This window comes from Triticum aestivum, chromosome 2B (assembly GCF_018294505.1).
Source record: "Triticum aestivum cultivar Chinese Spring chromosome 2B, IWGSC CS RefSeq v2.1, whole genome shotgun sequence".
In the NCBI taxonomy this organism is placed as follows: Eukaryota; Viridiplantae; Streptophyta; class Magnoliopsida; order Poales; family Poaceae; genus Triticum; species Triticum aestivum.
Genome location: NC_057798.1, coordinates 186,234,793 through 186,252,349, shown reverse-complemented (window position 1 = coordinate 186,252,349; position 17,557 = coordinate 186,234,793). Strand labels below are relative to the sequence as shown.

Here is a 17,557-nt window from a genome sequence, read left to right as displayed (position 1 = left end):
CTGGATTGGGGGGTGTCCGGATGGCCGGACTATGACCTTTGGCCGGACTCCCGGACTATGAAGATACAAGATTGAAGACTTCGTCCCGTGTCCGGATATGGACTTTCCTTGGCGTGGAAGGCAAGCTTGGTGATACGATATGAAGATCTCCTCCCATTGTAACCGACTCTGTGTAACCCTAGCCCTCTCCGGTGTCTATATAAACCGGAGAGTTTTAGTCCGTAGGACGGACAACAATCATACCATAGGCTAGATTCTAGGGTTTAGCCTCTCTGATCTCGTGGTAGATCAACTCTTGTACTACCCATATCATCAATATTAATCAAGCAGGAGTAGGGTTTTACCTCCACCGAGAGGGCCCGAACCTGGGTAAAAACATCGTGTCCCTTGTCTCCTGTTACCATCCGCCTAGACGCACAGTTCGGGACCCCCTACCCGAGATCCGCCGGTTTTGACACCGACATGAGTCCTGTACTAGGGGGTCCTCGGGCGTCCGGTCTATTGATGTGGGCCGGACTGATGGGCCGTCAAGATACAAGACAGAAGGTTATCTCTCGTGTCCGGTGGGGACTCTCACGTGCGTGGATGGCAAGTATAGGTGTCCGGATATTTTATTCCTTTCTGTAAAACCGACTTTGTACAACCCTAAGCCCCTTCGGTGTCTATATAAACCGGAGGGTTACATAGGAGGCAGGATCACAACATTGCTAGGCTAGCTATCTAGGGTTAGCCGAATCGATCTCGAGGTACATCAACTCTTGTAACCCTTATACCCTCAAATATAATCAAGCAGGAGTAGGGTTTTACCTCCATTAAGAGGGCCTGAACCTGGGTAAATATTGTGTCCCTTCTCCATTGTTACCGTTGATCTTCAGACGCACAGCTTGGGCCCCCCTACCCGAGATCTTCCGGTTTTGACACTGACACCCGCCGCAGCCAACCCACGTCGGGGCTTTGTCCGGCAGGGACTACGGGTGGCGGTGAGGGAAGGGGCGAAGGAGGAGGGACCGATGGCGGCAAGACTAGGGATCAGAGGTAGATCCAGGACCCAGGCCGTGGGGGCCTGGGCCTGGGGCGTGAGGATGAACTACTTCGTCTACTGTAGACTACTGCACACTGTAGCGACACTGTAGAGGCCACTGTAGCATCCTGGGCCCTGGGTGTGGCCCAATCCTGGGTCCGCCCTGGCTAGGGATCAACAACTCTATTGACTTTAGGAATAAAAAATTGCAAACAAAGGTTAGGTGGGCGTTAGTTGATCCCATCAAATTGCAAGGTAAAACCATCCTCTAGCTAACTTTTTTTTTTTGCGGGATCTTCTAGCTAACAAGACCCTAACCTTTGCCTCGACGGTTCGAGGCTATCAATTTGATAGAGCTACTCCTAGTGACAATATTGGCACATCTAAGTTTATGAAGGCATTAATCTATCATACTCCTAGTGTGACCAACTGACCATCCTCTTTGCGGCCTCATGAATTAGGACAAGTGGTCAAATGGAGACTATTGATGAGGGTTAGGGGAACCAATGACTAGCAACCGTGAACCAAAGACGCAACGCTAATCTTGCTGGCCTTGGACATAAACGCAAATGCAAGCTTGACACTGAACTTGAGATTGTTCAGTTCCTCTCTGCGCCAATAGAGTACAGTACTACAACTGTACAAGAAACGCTCGGTGTCCGCTCATAAACATTATCCCCACCAACTCCAAGGGGCACCCGGACGGCCGGAAACTGAGCAGAGATGGCGTCGTCGGATTCTCCGCCGCCGCCGGGGAAGCCCCCTCTGCCGTGGCGGGTGCGCCTGCTCGTGGGCGCAGCCTCATTCCTACACTCCGCGTCCCTCCGCGCCGACGGCACCGTCAACCGCTCCCTCCTCTCCCTATTCGAACGCACCGTCCCGCCTAGCCCCGCACCCGATGCCGCCGGCGTTTCGTCCACCGACCACGCCGTCTCCAGCCACCTCCGCGTCCGCCTGTTCGTTCCAGCGCCCGCCGCTAGCGGCAGCCAGCTGCCAGTGGTTGTATATTTCCACGGCGGCGGCTTCGTGTTCCACTCCGTGGCGACGGCCCAGTTCGACGCTCTGTGCCGCCGCCTCGCCGCGTCCATCCCAGCCGTCGTCGCCTCCGTGGACTACCGCCTCGCGCCCGAGCACCGCGCCCCGTCCGCTTACGACGACGGCGAGGCCGCCCTCCGCTGGGCACTCGCCGGCGCCGGGGGCGCCTTGCCGTCTCCCCCCACCGCCGTCTTTGTCGCCGGGGATAGCGCGGGCGGCAACGTCGCCCACCACGTCGCCGCACGCCTGCAGCGCAGCGTGGCCGGGCTGGTCCTACTGCAGCCGTTCTTCGGCGGCGAGGCGCAGACCGCGTCCGAGCGACGGCTCCGCCACGCGCCGTTCGGGGCGCCGGAGCGGCTGGCGTGGCTGTGGCGCGCGTTCCTGCCGCCGGGCGCCACGCGGGACCACGAGTGGGCCAACGTGCCGGCCGCGATCCAGCGCGACGGTGCCGCCGCGGGGAAGTGGCGCGCGTTCCCGCCGACGCTGGTGTGCGTGGGCGGGTGGGACGTGCACCAGGACAGGCAGAGGGAGTACGCGCACGCGCTGCAAGCCGCCGGCGCCGAGGAGGTCCGCGTCGCGGAGTTCCCCGACGCCATCCACGCGTTCTACGTGTTCGAGGGCCTCGCGGACAGGCAGAGACTGCTGGCCGATGTGGCCGAGTTCGTGAACCGGCGAGCCGCCGAACACCTTGACGCGCCAGTGAACGACCAGTGTCCACTGTCCACTGGTTCGTAGTTGGTTTGCAGTTCAGTCAGTGTGAGTGTGTGACTGATCTTTTTAATTTTTTTTGGTAAGTGTTGATTCTTGGAGCTGTGATGTGTGTGACGACGGAACTTGAGGGCACATGCGATGCACTGTACTCATGACGAGCATGCCTGGTTCCCTGTGAACGAGTTGTTCGTTGGTTCTGAGAAGCAGGGAATTGGACGCAAGCGTCGACAGCGCAATGAACGGCATTCATCGCGCAAACAGGGTCGTGTTTGGCGGCGTTCCTGTCACGGAGAGGTTATCGCCCATGCGAACCAGACAGTAATGGTGCGACGACGCGGACAGATCCACTGTACGTTGGCCCCCGATTTGGCGAGTGCCAGCATGGGCCGAGCATCTTGAGCAGTTGAGCTACCAGTCTCTGCTGGAATATCTGAAGAGCATGACACACCGCCCGCCACATCCATATCCAGCCGGAGCATTCTCGACGCCCGCGCTTCTGGCCGCCGCGCGCTGGCCCCACGCCTTGTCGTGGCCATGCGCCAGTGCACCGCCCCAGTGCCAGAGCGCGCGCCCGTGTCCCGACAGGCCGGCACAGAGCACGCGTGTGCGCAGCGGCTGCACCGGCACGATGCTGTGTCCGTCCGTGGCTGTGCGATGAGCTGTTTTTCATTGTCAGGCATTCAGGATTTGAATCAACTTCAGATGCATCAAGAATTCAACATAGGATATATAGAAAAATCTCTGCTAAGTGGCTGTCATCAGTTCCTGGCCGGCGGTAGCAGCTTGCAGCATCAAGCACCGGAAAAGGAGGCCGACATTTATTCGAACAGAAGCCTGTTTAGCTGCCGACTGAACTGAAGGTAGCCGGGGCTTCCGGCCGAAGACATTTCTGCCTTTCCAACGATACGAGGGTCCAGACCAGCTTTACGCCTCCAAAAGAGGGAGACGCCACCGGCCTCCTTCCATGATGACCCCTTTCTCTGATGAAAAGCTCGCCGCGTTTTCCCCCGAACATTCATATGATTTCGTTCCGCTTTTCGCCTGTATCAGGCTGTGAGCTGATTAAGCTGATCCACGAGTTCTTGTTCCCGGAGGCAGCATGATAATGCACGAGCCTTTTGTGTGTGACCAGCCTGACTGCATGATTGATTGGTTATTTGATTTGATCAGACTTAGCTGATCCACCAGACAAACAAATCTGACCAACCAACACACGCATAGCCGTACGGGCGTACCCAAACACATACCAGAACATCACGCATTGATCACAGACATTTCACACAATTTCTTCACAACTTTAGAGCATCTACAACCGTATCTCTCAAACCCGCCTCATGCGTCTGGGCGGGCTGCCCGGTCACGATTCTTTGACCCAGGCGGCCCCCTCAAACGGCCCTCAAACGACCGGGCTGACCGGCACCCCATATCCAACCCAAATATGGGGTGGATATGGGGCGTCCGGGCACGCCCACTAAACCCGGGCAAACGTCGGGTCGGGCCGGGTTTCGGACCGGGCTTGTAAAAGCCTGATCTTCATTTCCCAAGCCCGAGCCTGGCCCGAAGCCCGAAATACTCCCTGTTTCCAAGCCCGAGCCCGCCCCGGAATCAAGCCTGAAGCCCGAAAGCCCGGCCGAACGTTGTTTTTTAGTGTACGCACGTGCAAGCCCGGCCCGAAGCCCGAAAGCCCGGCCCGAAATACAGAAAAAATGAAGCCCGAGCCCGGCCCGAACTATCTTCCGGGCTGCAAAATAAGGCCTGAGCCCGGCCCGAACGTCAAGCCCGGCCCGTCCCGCCCCGGGTTTTTTGGGCCGGGCTGCCCATGCCCGGGTTTAACGCCCACCACGTCGTACCCGACAACCCGACCCCACCCCAATTGCACCAAGCCCCCTCCCCCCCTCGAGCTGCCGGATCCATTGGCTCCCTCCTCTTCTTCCTCCTCCGCATCGTCCGGCTCACAGCTCCGCCGCGCGCGCCCGCTCCACAGCCGTTCTCATGCTCTTCGCCGCAGCTTCGGAAGAGCGCTCCCAAATTTGCCTCAAGACTACTGCCAAATTTGCTCACGCCGTGGTTGAGGTGTTTGGACCGGAGTATTTCAGAGAACCAAATGCGCAGGACACGAAGAAGTTGTTGGTTATTAGAGAGGCAAGGGGGTTTCCAAGGATGATCAGATCAACTGATTGTATGCATTGACAATGGAAAAACTGCCCCAAAGGTCTGCGGGAATGTATCAAGGTCACAACAGAGAGGCCACCATCATACTAGAAGCGGTGGTATCACATGACTTATGGATTTGGCATGCTTTCTTTGGAATGCCGGTTCTCACAAAGACATCAACGTGCTTCAACAATCTCTGGTGTTCAGGAGGCTTTGCAATGGGGGAATCACCGCCGTGCAACTACACCGTTAACGGCCGAGACTACAACATGGGATACTATCTTGCCGATGGTATCTATCCTCAGTGCACGACATTTGTGAAGATCATAGCCGAGCCGCGTGGCAATAAACAGAGCCACTTTGCAACAATGCAGGAAGCGGCTAGGAAGGACGTGGAAGGGCATTTTGTGTGCTTCAAGCTCGTTGGGGAATTGTGCGAAGCACTGCAATGATGTGAAAATCGGAAACTTTGTGGCAGCTGATGATATGTTATGTTATTCTGCACAATATGATTGTCGAGGATGATGGTGATGATGTAGCCCAAACTCATGATTTCAAAGCACTCGGAGCACAAGTTGAAATCCTGGAAGATCAAGATGCGGCTCAGCTTATGAACTTTCTGCAGATGCATCAGAATCTTCGAAATCAATGGGTGCACACGCATCTACTCAATAATCTTGTGGAGCACATGTGGGTCCACAATAGCAGCCAAGGAGGCAATGCTTGAGTTTGACACTTCAAATAAATTTTATGTAAATGCTATGTATGATTGATACCAATAATTGCTATTTACATGCGACATTGTGTTGCATGATCGAATTGCATGTATGTGCGTCGATTTGAAAGTCTGGATTTAAAATACGTAGTCCGGATTTAAAATACGTAGATGCATGGACGGAAATATGATGGCCCGTGAGATTGCCGGGACGGGTCCGCGGCCGGTTGAGGGGCCTTATCTGCGCGGGCGCATCCGGGGCCGTTTTGAGTGGCCGGCTTTGCCCAGTCCGGCCTTAGATGCTCTTAGCTGACGAGTGAGAACAGAGCCCCGCTGTGTTTTTGTGTGCGAGTGTTCATAGCATCACATGGATTTCATCAAGTGTACAAATGATCATCGCATGTTCGAGATCAGAATTAAGAGTAGTCAACTCGTTCCATCCAAATATGATACCACCACCACTACAAATTTTGTATGGAGTACTTAATTACTGGTATAATATATTCATTCATGACAATAACCAACTAAATAAACAAGCTAGGCACCAAGTACATAACAGCTCAACTCCTCTGTTCACATGCACAACTCAACGCCTAATTAAACATAAACAAACAAGAAGGCCACGACACGGAGAGAAGAAAGAAAAGGAAAATTTTAACCACAGGCCATGAGTGAGTGCGTGAGTGACCACACACGCACTGATGACTGATGCCTGATGCCTGATTGCTCTGTCTCTGCCCATGGCGCGTCGCCTGCCGATCACATGACGCTGCACCCGGCGTTGGGGTCCTCGCCGCAGTACGGCTGCTGCTGCTGCTGGTAGTACGGCTGCCGGTTGCCGTGGTACCACCCCTGGTGGTCGTGCACCGGCACGCCGTAGTACCCGCCGGCCGGCACGGGCGGCCTGCAGCACTGGCAACCCCCGCCGCACCCGCCGCCGCAGCCTCCACCGTAGTACGACGGCTGGGCCGGCTGGCCGTACGGCGTCGGGTCGTAGCTGTAGGACATGGGCCCGGCCGGCGCCGGCCAGATGGACGGCACGGCCACCCCCTGCGCGGCCACGGGCGGCGCCATCATCGGCGGGCCCAGCGGCTCGCCGCGCGGCGGCTGGGGCCCGCCTCCGCCCTGCTGCTTGGCCTGCTTCATCTTCTCCAGGAGCGGGCCGAGGTCGGCCATGCTCATGCCGGGCGGCAGCGGCGGCATGGCCTTGCCGGGCTTGGCGTCCGTGGCCGGCGGCGCGTCGTCGAACTTGACCTTCTTCTCCGGCTTGGCGGCCGCGGCGTCCTTGGGCTTCTCCTTGTCCGCCTTCCCGCCGCCATCCTTGGGCTTCTCCGCCTTCCCGCCGCCGTCCTTGGGCTTCTCCGCCTTCCCGCCGTCCTTCTCGGCCTTGCCGCCGTCCTTGGGTGCCTTCTGCTTCTCGCCACCGCCGCCGTCCTTGTCCGCCTTCTGTTCCTTGCCATTGACATGCATCTCCTTGATCACCCGGCCGGCCTCGCAGCAGAGCTTCCTGCACAGCTTGTCGGGGTCGAACGGCCCGGACACCGTCACGGCGTTGTTCTTCTCGTCGAAGGAGATGGTCTTGATGTTCATCTTGTCTGCACAACACAATCCATTGCATGCACGGTCAGCCTACGGGGTTGACGACGCTGGCCCACCCACCGTACCTTCGCAGGCACGTGGGCCCACGTGTCAGCGGCGGCCACGAGGCCATAGCGGCTTCTCTGCATGGGTGATTGACTGATCTGTGACGGACGGGAGTTAAGTTACCTTGGATCTTGCAGAGGACCTTCCTCATCTTCCTGTAGCATCGCGCGCATTCAAGGTCAACTTTGAAGACAACCGTGGAGATCTGCGACGAGATCGAGGGGGGTTAAATGAAGGAGAATGCAGCTGAGTATTAAAAGTAGATCCAGGTGTGAGTCTCACACTCACACTTGACAATTGTTAATGCAGAGTTTAACTGTACTACTCCCTCCGTCTAGGTGAGTAAGTCATCTTAGGTTGTGCACCGTGACGAAGGAGGAGAAAACGAGATAAATTAATGTTCATTTGCTAATTAATAGCATTGCATGCAATGAACTAACCACTGCATGTCGTGTTTGGTAGTCTCAAGTCATTAAAAACATGCACACTCCACATCTTTTATTGGTTGATATGTCAAAAAACAAGAAACGAGATAGACTTTAATGCACCACGCCTAAGTGTTTTGGAATTATTTAGTTTTCATAAGATGACTTACACACCTAGACGAAGGGAGTACCTAATAGAAGTACCAGGATGAGCTATAGCTTCCAGAAGGAAGGACTCGCTCTGTCACTCACATGCTCAGATTACAGTCGGAAAATTCTTAATTTTGTTATGAGAAAGGAAGCAACTGTCGCCAATTCTTCAGCCATGGCGTTTACAAATGACCCTCTTAAATATTCGACTCAATGCTTGTTACAGTTTACCGGTAGTACTATTAATCCATGAACTGTCCTAACACTGAATATTGGAGCAAATCGTTTCATCACAACAAATTCAGTGGGAAAACTTGTGACACTGAAATGTGAAACAAACACATCTATTATGAGAAAACGACGGGTTTTTGTGCTCGTTTTCCAGTTTGGCTCAAAGGATGATGTTGAAATCAGTTGGCAACGAAAAGGGAAACGCGCGTTGATCCTGGCAGCAAAGCGGTGGGTGAAAAGGAAAGGGGTGACATCAGATACAGGAAATAGGGACTGGAGTTTGAGGTCAGAGCCCGAGAGATATTTTGCTTGCTGCGCACTTCATTTCTCATGGCGTCTCTGGTTTGAGTACTCGGCACTCCAACGACTTGTGGGGGTTCAGACGAAAACGTGGCGTTGTCCATGGAGCTGCTGTCAATCTCTGACAGAGATGACAGTTGGTTTGGACAAGAGGAGCCGAGATCAGCTTCGTTGCCAAGTGAACTGGTGAAGAGTGGCTAAAGGAGAAGCGGAACACAGATCAAATGGCATGAACTAGGGAAGAGGGCCTAAGAATTTCAGAGAAACGAACGCTCGGGCTGGAAGAACTTCAGAGCGCGGATCGCGCGCGCACCCACCCCACCCACGCGGTAAATCGAGAAGGAGACCGGGGAGAAGCAGGCCAGGCCAGGCGTTGTTGTTACCTTGTCCGCCATGGCAATGGCGCCGCCTGAGGCGTGGTCGTCACCTTCAGAGGAGCCTGTGCTGTGTGATGTGTGCTCTCTGTGGAGGAGAGAGAGAGGGGGGAGGGGGAGGACGAAGAAGAAGAAATATGGATGAGAAGACCGGTGGTGGGTGCGGCGTTTTAAGCCGGGTGTCCTACGCGCACGCACAGGCGCAGGCGCGGGCACCAACCCTGGCGGCACACCGACGGGCGGGCCCTCCGGTCCTCTTTGACCTGACCCGTATTAGCTGTGCGGCATGTGCGAGTACATACACGCACATTTCGTCAGTCCAGTCGGTGGGCTGTGGCTCTCCCGCCTGCGTCGGGCACGCACCGGCACCACCTGCCGCGCCAAATCAAATCACCCAGCCCAATTCTAGCACCAGAGAAATGATAAATGGCGAGCACCTCCGTCTCTGAGGAAAAAGAATTGGGAAATGGTGAGCACCGTTCTACACGAATACACAACACAAAGGCATTCATAGTGCTACTGATACTGACTACTACACTCCACTTGCTAGTGTCACTAGAGTAGGTTGAGTGAGTGACGTTCAGTGGTGGCAAGTGAGCTGCTAGTGATGTGGGCTGCGTTTTGTTGTCCAGCCAGCCCTGGGGAGCGGGGCCGTCTGCTCCATGCGGCCAGCCAGGCATGTCAGCACCACAGCCAAGCCAGGCGGCCGCCGATTTCGACACCTCACCGGCACGCGTGACACGATAACGCTCCTGCTGCCACGGCGACTGTGCACCGGGGGCAAGTGCCGCCCCCGTGCATCCGGCGGGTGCAAGTGCGCGAAAAATGCCGATAGATAAATGGAGGTGGCTGGAGCACCATGTCAGCAGCAAAGAAAACGAGGAGATTTTGTGCGCGACATTTCACCGGACTCCGCCTGCGCGAGAGGCCTGGGCGCTCTGGTGCTGCAGCGCAGGGAGCACGCCTCTTGGCTTGCTCAATTGGCTCTGGGAAATCTCTGCGTAGGGTTAAGTTTCTGGTGATTATTTTACTGCTAGCTAATGGGCAGTAGATAGAGGCGAACGTGATGGATTAGGCCACCAACCAGGAGATTTAATTAGTATACTGGTTCGTTGGTAGTGCCTTTTGATTCATCATACGCACGGCGATCTTCAGCGGGCGAAATGGCCTTTTCCTCCAAAGTGCTGCACAACTCATGTGCCATTCATCGTGAGGTCGCCAGAAAACAACCATGGGAACCTTCCTGTGTCATTGCCACTTCCTTTTAGGAGCAAGATGCCACCGGAGACGGCCGCAGCCCGGAATGGGTGTAGTTTCCGGCGCTCCGTGGATGCCCCCCTCACATGGAGAAAAATCCAAACAATCATTTGCGGATCGTTAAATATGAGGCGGAAAACTACTATGTGGTAGTACGACCGATGCTGTCAGAATCCGGTGCCGGCTAACGTGCAGTCTGCAAGCGGGGCAAGATGCACAGCCGTTCGATTCGCGACCGGCGAGGCAGCATGTGTGACAGTGGCAGCCAGGCCACGGCTAACCAAGGGCCAACCACCGAGCGAGCTTGGGGGGGTAGGATCGCGGCGAGGGTGGCGGCGTCGTGCACGCATGCGCCTGTTCTCATGGCGTTTGCGCCTCCGTGCTACTACCGGACATGTGCCTCACGGGCATTTTTCATTTCCCTTGCCCGTGATGGCTTTGTGTCGGTGCTTCGGCCTGTCGCGTTACAGGTGTGAACGAACGTTTGACAGCGCGTTCCCAAACGAATACTTCCTACATTCCTAAATACTTTAAAATATGTCTATATACATCCGTATGTACTCTCTTTGTTTCTAAATATTTGTCTTTCTATAGATTTTAACAAGTGACTACATACGCGAACCAACCTTTGGTTGGGATGGTTAGGTTGACAGTGGTATCTCCAGTCCACCAGGGTTCAAGTTCTGGCATCTCAAGATGATATGCCGGCTCAGTTCATGAGAGTCGTTGTATCAATAGATGATACCCTGTGTGTTGCCGCGATAGCTTTGTTAAAAAATGTGTAAATAGTTGCTAAAAATAACTAAATCCAATGAAAACAAAATATAAGCATGAATATCAATAAAGAAAGTCTTTAAAAATATAATAAAAGCTTTTGAATTACTGTTAGAAATATCATTTCGAACAAAAATATGAAGGATATCAATAGATGATACTCTACGTGTTGCTGCGATAGCTTTGTTAAAAAATGTGTAAATAGTTGCTAAATAATAACTAAATCCAATGAAAACAAAATATAAGCCTGAATATCAATAAAGAAAGTCTCTAAAAATATAATAAAAGCTTTTGAATTACTGCTAGAAATATCATTTCGAACAAAAATATGAAGGATGGCTAACATGCATGTATGATGTGGCAGCATTACATGCATAGACTAATGTGTAAAACTAATTATGTAATTAGGGGCGAAATCTCCCCTTGCCCAACCATCGTGCGGTTGCTCCCACAACAGACACCTCCGTTCGATTCCCTGGAACCAACGTCCCCTCGCGATGGATCGTCGTGTCTCTCTGAGACATATAAGAGGGGCCTGTAACCATCGACAGAAGACAGAGATTTCATTTTCGATCTCAAACATGTTATCACCCACGTAGAACAACCAGCGAAGAGCAAAAGAGAAAGAAAGGGAGGGAAAGAGCACTCGTTGCCATTTTCTACAGGGACAATCTGATGGAAGAGGAATTATGCCTTGTGGACAGTGGTATCACAAACTCCATACTGAGGGAGATGAAATATTTCCAAACTCTGAAAAAGATGAATGGAGATATTCTAACTACCGCTGGACGCGATACAGTGATTATTGGTACTGAACGTGCCATATTCACCCTCCCAAGTGATACATAAGTGACAATTGAGGATGCTTTATTGTATCCCGATTCTTCATGTACCCTGATCAGTTATCAAGATATCCGTAAAAATATTTTCACATTGAAACCCATCAAGACAACAAAGAGGAGTATTTACACTTTACCAAAGATCATGAATATGGCAAAAAGGTACATGAGAAAATCGTCTGGTTTGGACTATACGTACATCAAACCCGTAGAACATGTTACATACAAAGTAATTTTTCAGAATGTTAATGCATTCCAAACCTGGCATGATCGCCTAGGCCATCCCAGAATCGGAATGATGAGAAAAATCACTAGCAATTCCATTGGTCATAATTTGCTTGAGTCAAAATTTCCTCAATCTTCAGACTTTGAGGCCCTCACACCTCAAAGTACAAGCTGAACCACTTCAGTTCCTTGAACATATTCAAGGAGACATTTGTGGTCCCATTCAACCATTATTTGGACTTTTCAGGTCTTTCATGGTTCTGATTAACGCATCTACACGATGGTCACATGTGTGTCTTCTATCCACATGGAACCATGCATTTGCCAAGATAACGAGGCAAGTCATTAATTTGCAAGCCCATTATCCTGAAAGTCGAATTAAATCAATTCGAATGGACAATGTTGCAGAATTCTCCTCACGTGCTTTCAATAATTATTGCATGGATTTGGGGAGAAGTTCAACACTCTATTCCATATGTCCATACACAAAATGGTTTGGCCAAATCATTGATTAAGAGGATCAAACTCATTGCAAGACCTTTGTTGATGAATTACAAATTGCCAACCTCTTGTTGGGTGATGTCTACTACACAACCTTCTTCTTGTAGACGTTGTTGGGCCTGCAAGTGCACAGGTTTGTAGGACAGTAGCAAATTTCCCTCAAGTGGATGACCTAAGGTTTATCAATCCGTGGGAGGCGTAGGATGAAGATGGTCTCTCTCAAACAACCCTGTAACCAAATAACAAAGAGTCTCTTGTGCGCCAACACACCCAATACAATGGTAAATTGTATAGGTGCACTAGTTCGGCGAAGAGATGAAGATACAAGTGCAATATAGATAGTAGATATAGGTTTTTATAATCTGAAAATATAAAAACAGCAAGGTAACAAGTGGTAAAAGTGAGCGTAAACGGTATTGCAATGATAGCAAACAAGGCCTAGGGTTCATACTTTCACTAGTGCAAGTTCTCTCAACAATAATAACTTAGATAGATCATATAACAAGCCCTCAACATGCAACAAAGAGTCACTCTGAAGCCACTAATAGCGGAGAACAAACGTAGAAATTATGGTAGGGTACGAAGCCACCTCAAAGTTATTCTTTCGGATCAATCTATAAAAGAGTTCGTACTACAATAACACCTTAAGACACAAATCAACCAAAACCCTAATGTCACCTAGATACTCCATTGTCACCTCAAGTATCCGTGGGCATGATTATACGATATGCATCACACAATCTCAGATTCATCCAACCAACACAAAGTACTTCAAAGAGTGCCCCAAAGTTTCTATCGGAGAGTCAAGAACGTGTGCCAACCCCTATGCATAGGTTCCCAATGTCACGAAACCCGCAAGTTGATCACCAAAACATACATCAAGTGGCACATGATATCCCATTGTCACCACAGATAATCACGGCAATACATACATCAAGTGTTCTCATAAAAGACTCAGTCTGATAAGATAACTTCAAAGGGGAACTCAATTCACCACAAGAGAGTAGAGGGGGAGAAACATCATAAGATCCAACTACAATAGCAAAGCTCGGGATACATCAAGATCGTGCCATAGAAGAATACGAGAGAGAACACGAGAGAGAGAGAGAGAGAGAGAGAGAGAGAGAGAGAGAGAGAGATCAAACACATAGCTACTGGTACATACCCTCAGCCCCGAGGGTGAACTACTCCCTCCTCATCATGGATAGCACCGGGATGATGAAGATGGCCACTAGTGATGGGATCCCCCTCCGGCAGGGTGCCGGAACAGGGTCCCGATTGGTTTTTTGTGGCTACAGAGGCTTGCAGCGGCGGAACTCCCGATCTATCTTCTGTTCTGGAAGTTTTAGGGTATGTAGGTATATATGGGTGCAGGGGGTCCGTCGATGGGGCTACGGGGACCCCACGAGGTAGGGGGCGCGCCCCCCACCCTCGTGGGCAGCCCATATCTCCCCTGACGTGCACTCCAAGTTCCCTGGGTTGCTTTCCTTCCAAAAATAACTTCTCCAATTCATTTCATTCCGTTTTGACTCCGTCTGATATTCCTTTTCCTTGAAACACTGAAATAGGCATAAAACAGCAAATCTGGGCTGGGCCTCCGGTTAATAGGTTAGTCCCAAAAATAATATAAAAGTGGATAATAAAGCCCAATATTGCCTAAAACAGTAGATAAAGTAGCATGGAGCAATAAAAAATTATAGATACATTGGAGACGTATCAAGCATCCCCAAGCTTAATTCCTGCTCGTCCTCGAGTAGGTAAATGATAAAAAAGAATTTTTGATGCGGAGTGATACTTTGGCATAATTTCAATGTAAATCTGCTTAATTGTGATATGAATATTCAGATCCGAAAGATTCAAGACAAAAGTTCATATTGACACAAAAATAATAATACTTCAAGCATACTAATCAAAGCAATCATGTCTTCTCAAAATAGCATGGCAAAAGAAAGTTCATCCCTACAAAATCATATAGTTAGGCTATGCTTCATTTTCGTCACACAAAGATGTTCCCAACTTCTATACCCCCGATGACAAGCCAAGAAATTGTTTCATACTCAAATAATCTCAAACTTTTTCAACCTTCACGCAACACATGAGCGCGAGCCATGGATATAGCACTATGGGTGGAATAGAATATGATGATGGGGATTGTGTGGAGAAGACAAAAAAGGAGAAAGTCTCACATCAACTAGGCGTATCAACGGGCTATGGAGATGCCCATCAATAGATATTGATGTGAGTGAGCAGGGATTGCCATGCAACGGATGCACTAGAGCTATGAATGCTCAACAAAAGAAAAACTAGTGGGTGTGCATCCAACTCGCTTTCTCACGAAGACCTAGGGCATTTGAGAAAGCCCATCGTAGGAATATACAAGCCAAGTTCTATAATGAAAAATTCCCACTAGTATGAAAAGGACTACTTATGAGACTCACTACATGAGGAACAAGGTGCTACTTTGAAGCACAATATATGAGACTCACTACATGAAGAACAAGGTGCTACTTTGAAGCACAAGTGTGGAAAAAGAGATAGTAGCATTGCCCCATTTTTTTTCTTTTTTTGGGCCTTTCTTTTTTTTTGGCCTTTCTCTTTTTTTTATTTGGGCAATGCTCTAATAATGATGATCATCACACTTCTATTGATTACAACACAAGGATTACAACTCGAAACTTAGAACAAGATATGACTCTATATGAATGCCTCCGGCGGTGTACCGGGATGGTGCAATGAATCAAGAGTGACATGTATGGAAAATAATGCATGGTGGCTTTGCCACAAATATGATGTCAACTACAAGATCATGCAATGGCAATATGACAAAAGTAATGTATGTCATGATGATGATGGAAGTTGCATGGCAATATATCTCGGAATGGCTATGGAAATGCCATGATAGGTAGGTATGGTGGCTGTTTTGAGGAAGATATAAGGAGGTTTATGTGTGATAGAGTATATCGTATCACGGGGTTTGGATGCACCGGCGAAGTTTGCGCCAACTCTCAAGATGAGAAAGGGCAATGCACGGTACCGAAGAGGCTAGCAAAGGTGGAAATGTGAGAGTGCGTATAATCCATGGACTCAACATTAGTCAAAAGAACTCATATACTTATTGCAAAAATTTAGAAGTCATCAAAAATCAACTACTATGCGCATGCTCCTAGGGGGATAGATTGGTAGGAAAAGACCATCGCTCGTCCCCGACCGCCACTCATAAGGATGCACAAGCCAGGTACACTTCATGTTTCAAATTTGTTACACAACTTTAACCATACGTGCATGCTACGGGACTTGCAAACTTCAACACAAGCATTTCTCAAATTCACAATTACTCAACTAGCACGACTTTGATACTATTACCTCCATATCTCAAAACAATTATCAAGCATCAAACTTTTCTTAGTATTCAACACACTCATAAGAAAGTTTCACATATCTTGAATACCAAGTATATTAATATTAAGCAAATTACCATGCTATTAACGACTCTCAAAATAATATAAGTGAAGCATGAGAGATCAATAGTTTCTTTAAAACAAATCCACCACCGTGCTATAAAAGATTTAAGTGAAGCACTAGAGCAAATGACAACCTACTCCGAAAGATATAAGTGAAGATCAATGAGTAGCTAAATAATTATGCAACTATGCGAAGACTCTCTCTCATTTAATAATTTTAGATCTTGATACTTTATTCAAACAGCAAGCAAATCTAAATAAAACTACATTGCAAGGATAGCACAACTCATGTGAAGAAGCAAAAACTTAGGCTCAACCGATACTAACCAATAGTTGTTGAAGAAGAAAGGTGGGATGCCTACCGGGGCATCCCCAAGCTTATATGCTTGGGACTTCTTGAAATATTATCTTGGGGTGCCTTGGGCATCCCCAAGCTTGAGCTTTTGTGTCTCCTTAATTCCTCTCATATTATGGTTTCTCTTTTTATCAAAAGTTTCATTCACAACAAACTCAACAAGAACTCGTGAGATAGGTTAGTATAAACCAATGCAAAACCTTATCATTTTCTAATGTAACAAATCACTAACATTATTATTAAACATTGCATACTAAATGCCTCTGCATATTTAATACTCCTATCCTCAAATAGAATCATTAATCAAGCAAACATATGCAAACAATGCAACCATAACAGCAATCTGCCAAAACAGTACAGTCTGTAAAGAATGCAAGAGTATCAATACTTCCCTGACTCCAAAAATTATGAACTAAAATTCCCACTGTAATAAATTTATCAGAGCTCAATATTCAAAAGGATTAAACATTATACCACTCTCTGACTTTTCTAAGGAATTTTTGCAACAGCGGTAAACTTTCTGTTTTCAAACAGCAACATGCATACTAGCAAAATAAGCATGGCAAAGGCTATCCTTGACTTCTTTATTGAAACTAAAGATGCAAAACATTATTATAAATAACAGCAAGCAAATACTAAAAGGAGAAAATGACGCTCCAAGCAAAACACATATCATGTGGTGAATAAAAATATAGCTCCAAGTAAAGTTACCGATAGACGAAGATGAAAGAGGGGATGCCTTCCGGGGCATCCCCAAGCTTAGGCTCTTGATTGTCCTTGAATATTACCTTGGGGTGCCTTGGGCATCTCCAAGCTTAGGCTCTTGCCACTCCTTATTCCATAGTCCATCAAATCTTTACCCAAAACTTGAAAAGTCCACAACACAAAACTCAACAGAAAACTCGTAAGCTCCGTTAGTATAAGAAAATAAAACCACCACTTAGGTACTGTAATGAACTCATTCTAAATTCATATTGGTGTAATATCTACTGTACTCCAACTTATCTATGGTTCATACCCTTCGATACTACTCATAGATTCATCAAAATAAGCAAACAACACATATAAAACAGAATCTGTCAAAAACAGAACAGTCTGTAGTAATCTGTATCAAACGTATAGTTATGCAACTCCAAATATCCTACAAAATTAGGAAGTCCTAAGCAATTCGTGTACCAATCCCAAGCAAAAAGAATCAGATCATAAGCACATTTCTGTGAATTAACAAAACTAATTTACTGGGTGCAAAAGTTTCTGATTTTCAGCAGGATCAACACAACTATCACCGTAAGCCATCCTAAAGGTCTTACTTGGCACTTTATTGAAACAAAAGCTATAAAACATGATTACTACAGTAGCATAATCATGTGAACACACAAAAACAG

At 48.9% G+C, this 17,557-nt stretch overlaps 2 protein-coding genes across 2 annotated transcripts; one reads left to right on the top strand and one right to left on the bottom strand.

Annotated features, from left to right (window-relative positions):
- Positions 1-1,629: 1,629 nt before the first annotated feature.
- Positions 1,630-2,970, top strand: LOC123044255 (probable carboxylesterase 18). Its single transcript, XM_044466948.1, has one exon. It carries the CDS (start codon positions 1,745-1,747, stop codon positions 2,789-2,791), a length of 1,047 nt encoding a protein of 348 aa, XP_044322883.1. The 5' UTR covers positions 1,630-1,744; the 3' UTR covers positions 2,792-2,970.
- Positions 2,971-6,123: 3,153 nt separating this feature from the next.
- LOC123044254 (protein PYRICULARIA ORYZAE RESISTANCE 21) lies at positions 6,124-9,003 on the bottom strand. The gene is made up of 3 exons (XM_044466947.1): positions 8,770-9,003; positions 7,404-7,485; positions 6,124-7,231 (listed from the first exon to the last, which is right to left on the bottom strand). The coding sequence occupies exons 1-3, from the start codon at positions 8,779-8,781 to the stop codon at positions 6,396-6,398; spliced, it is 930 nt and encodes a 309-aa protein (XP_044322882.1). The 5' UTR covers positions 8,782-9,003; the 3' UTR covers positions 6,124-6,395.
- Between the last annotated feature and the right edge of the window lie 8,554 nt (positions 9,004-17,557).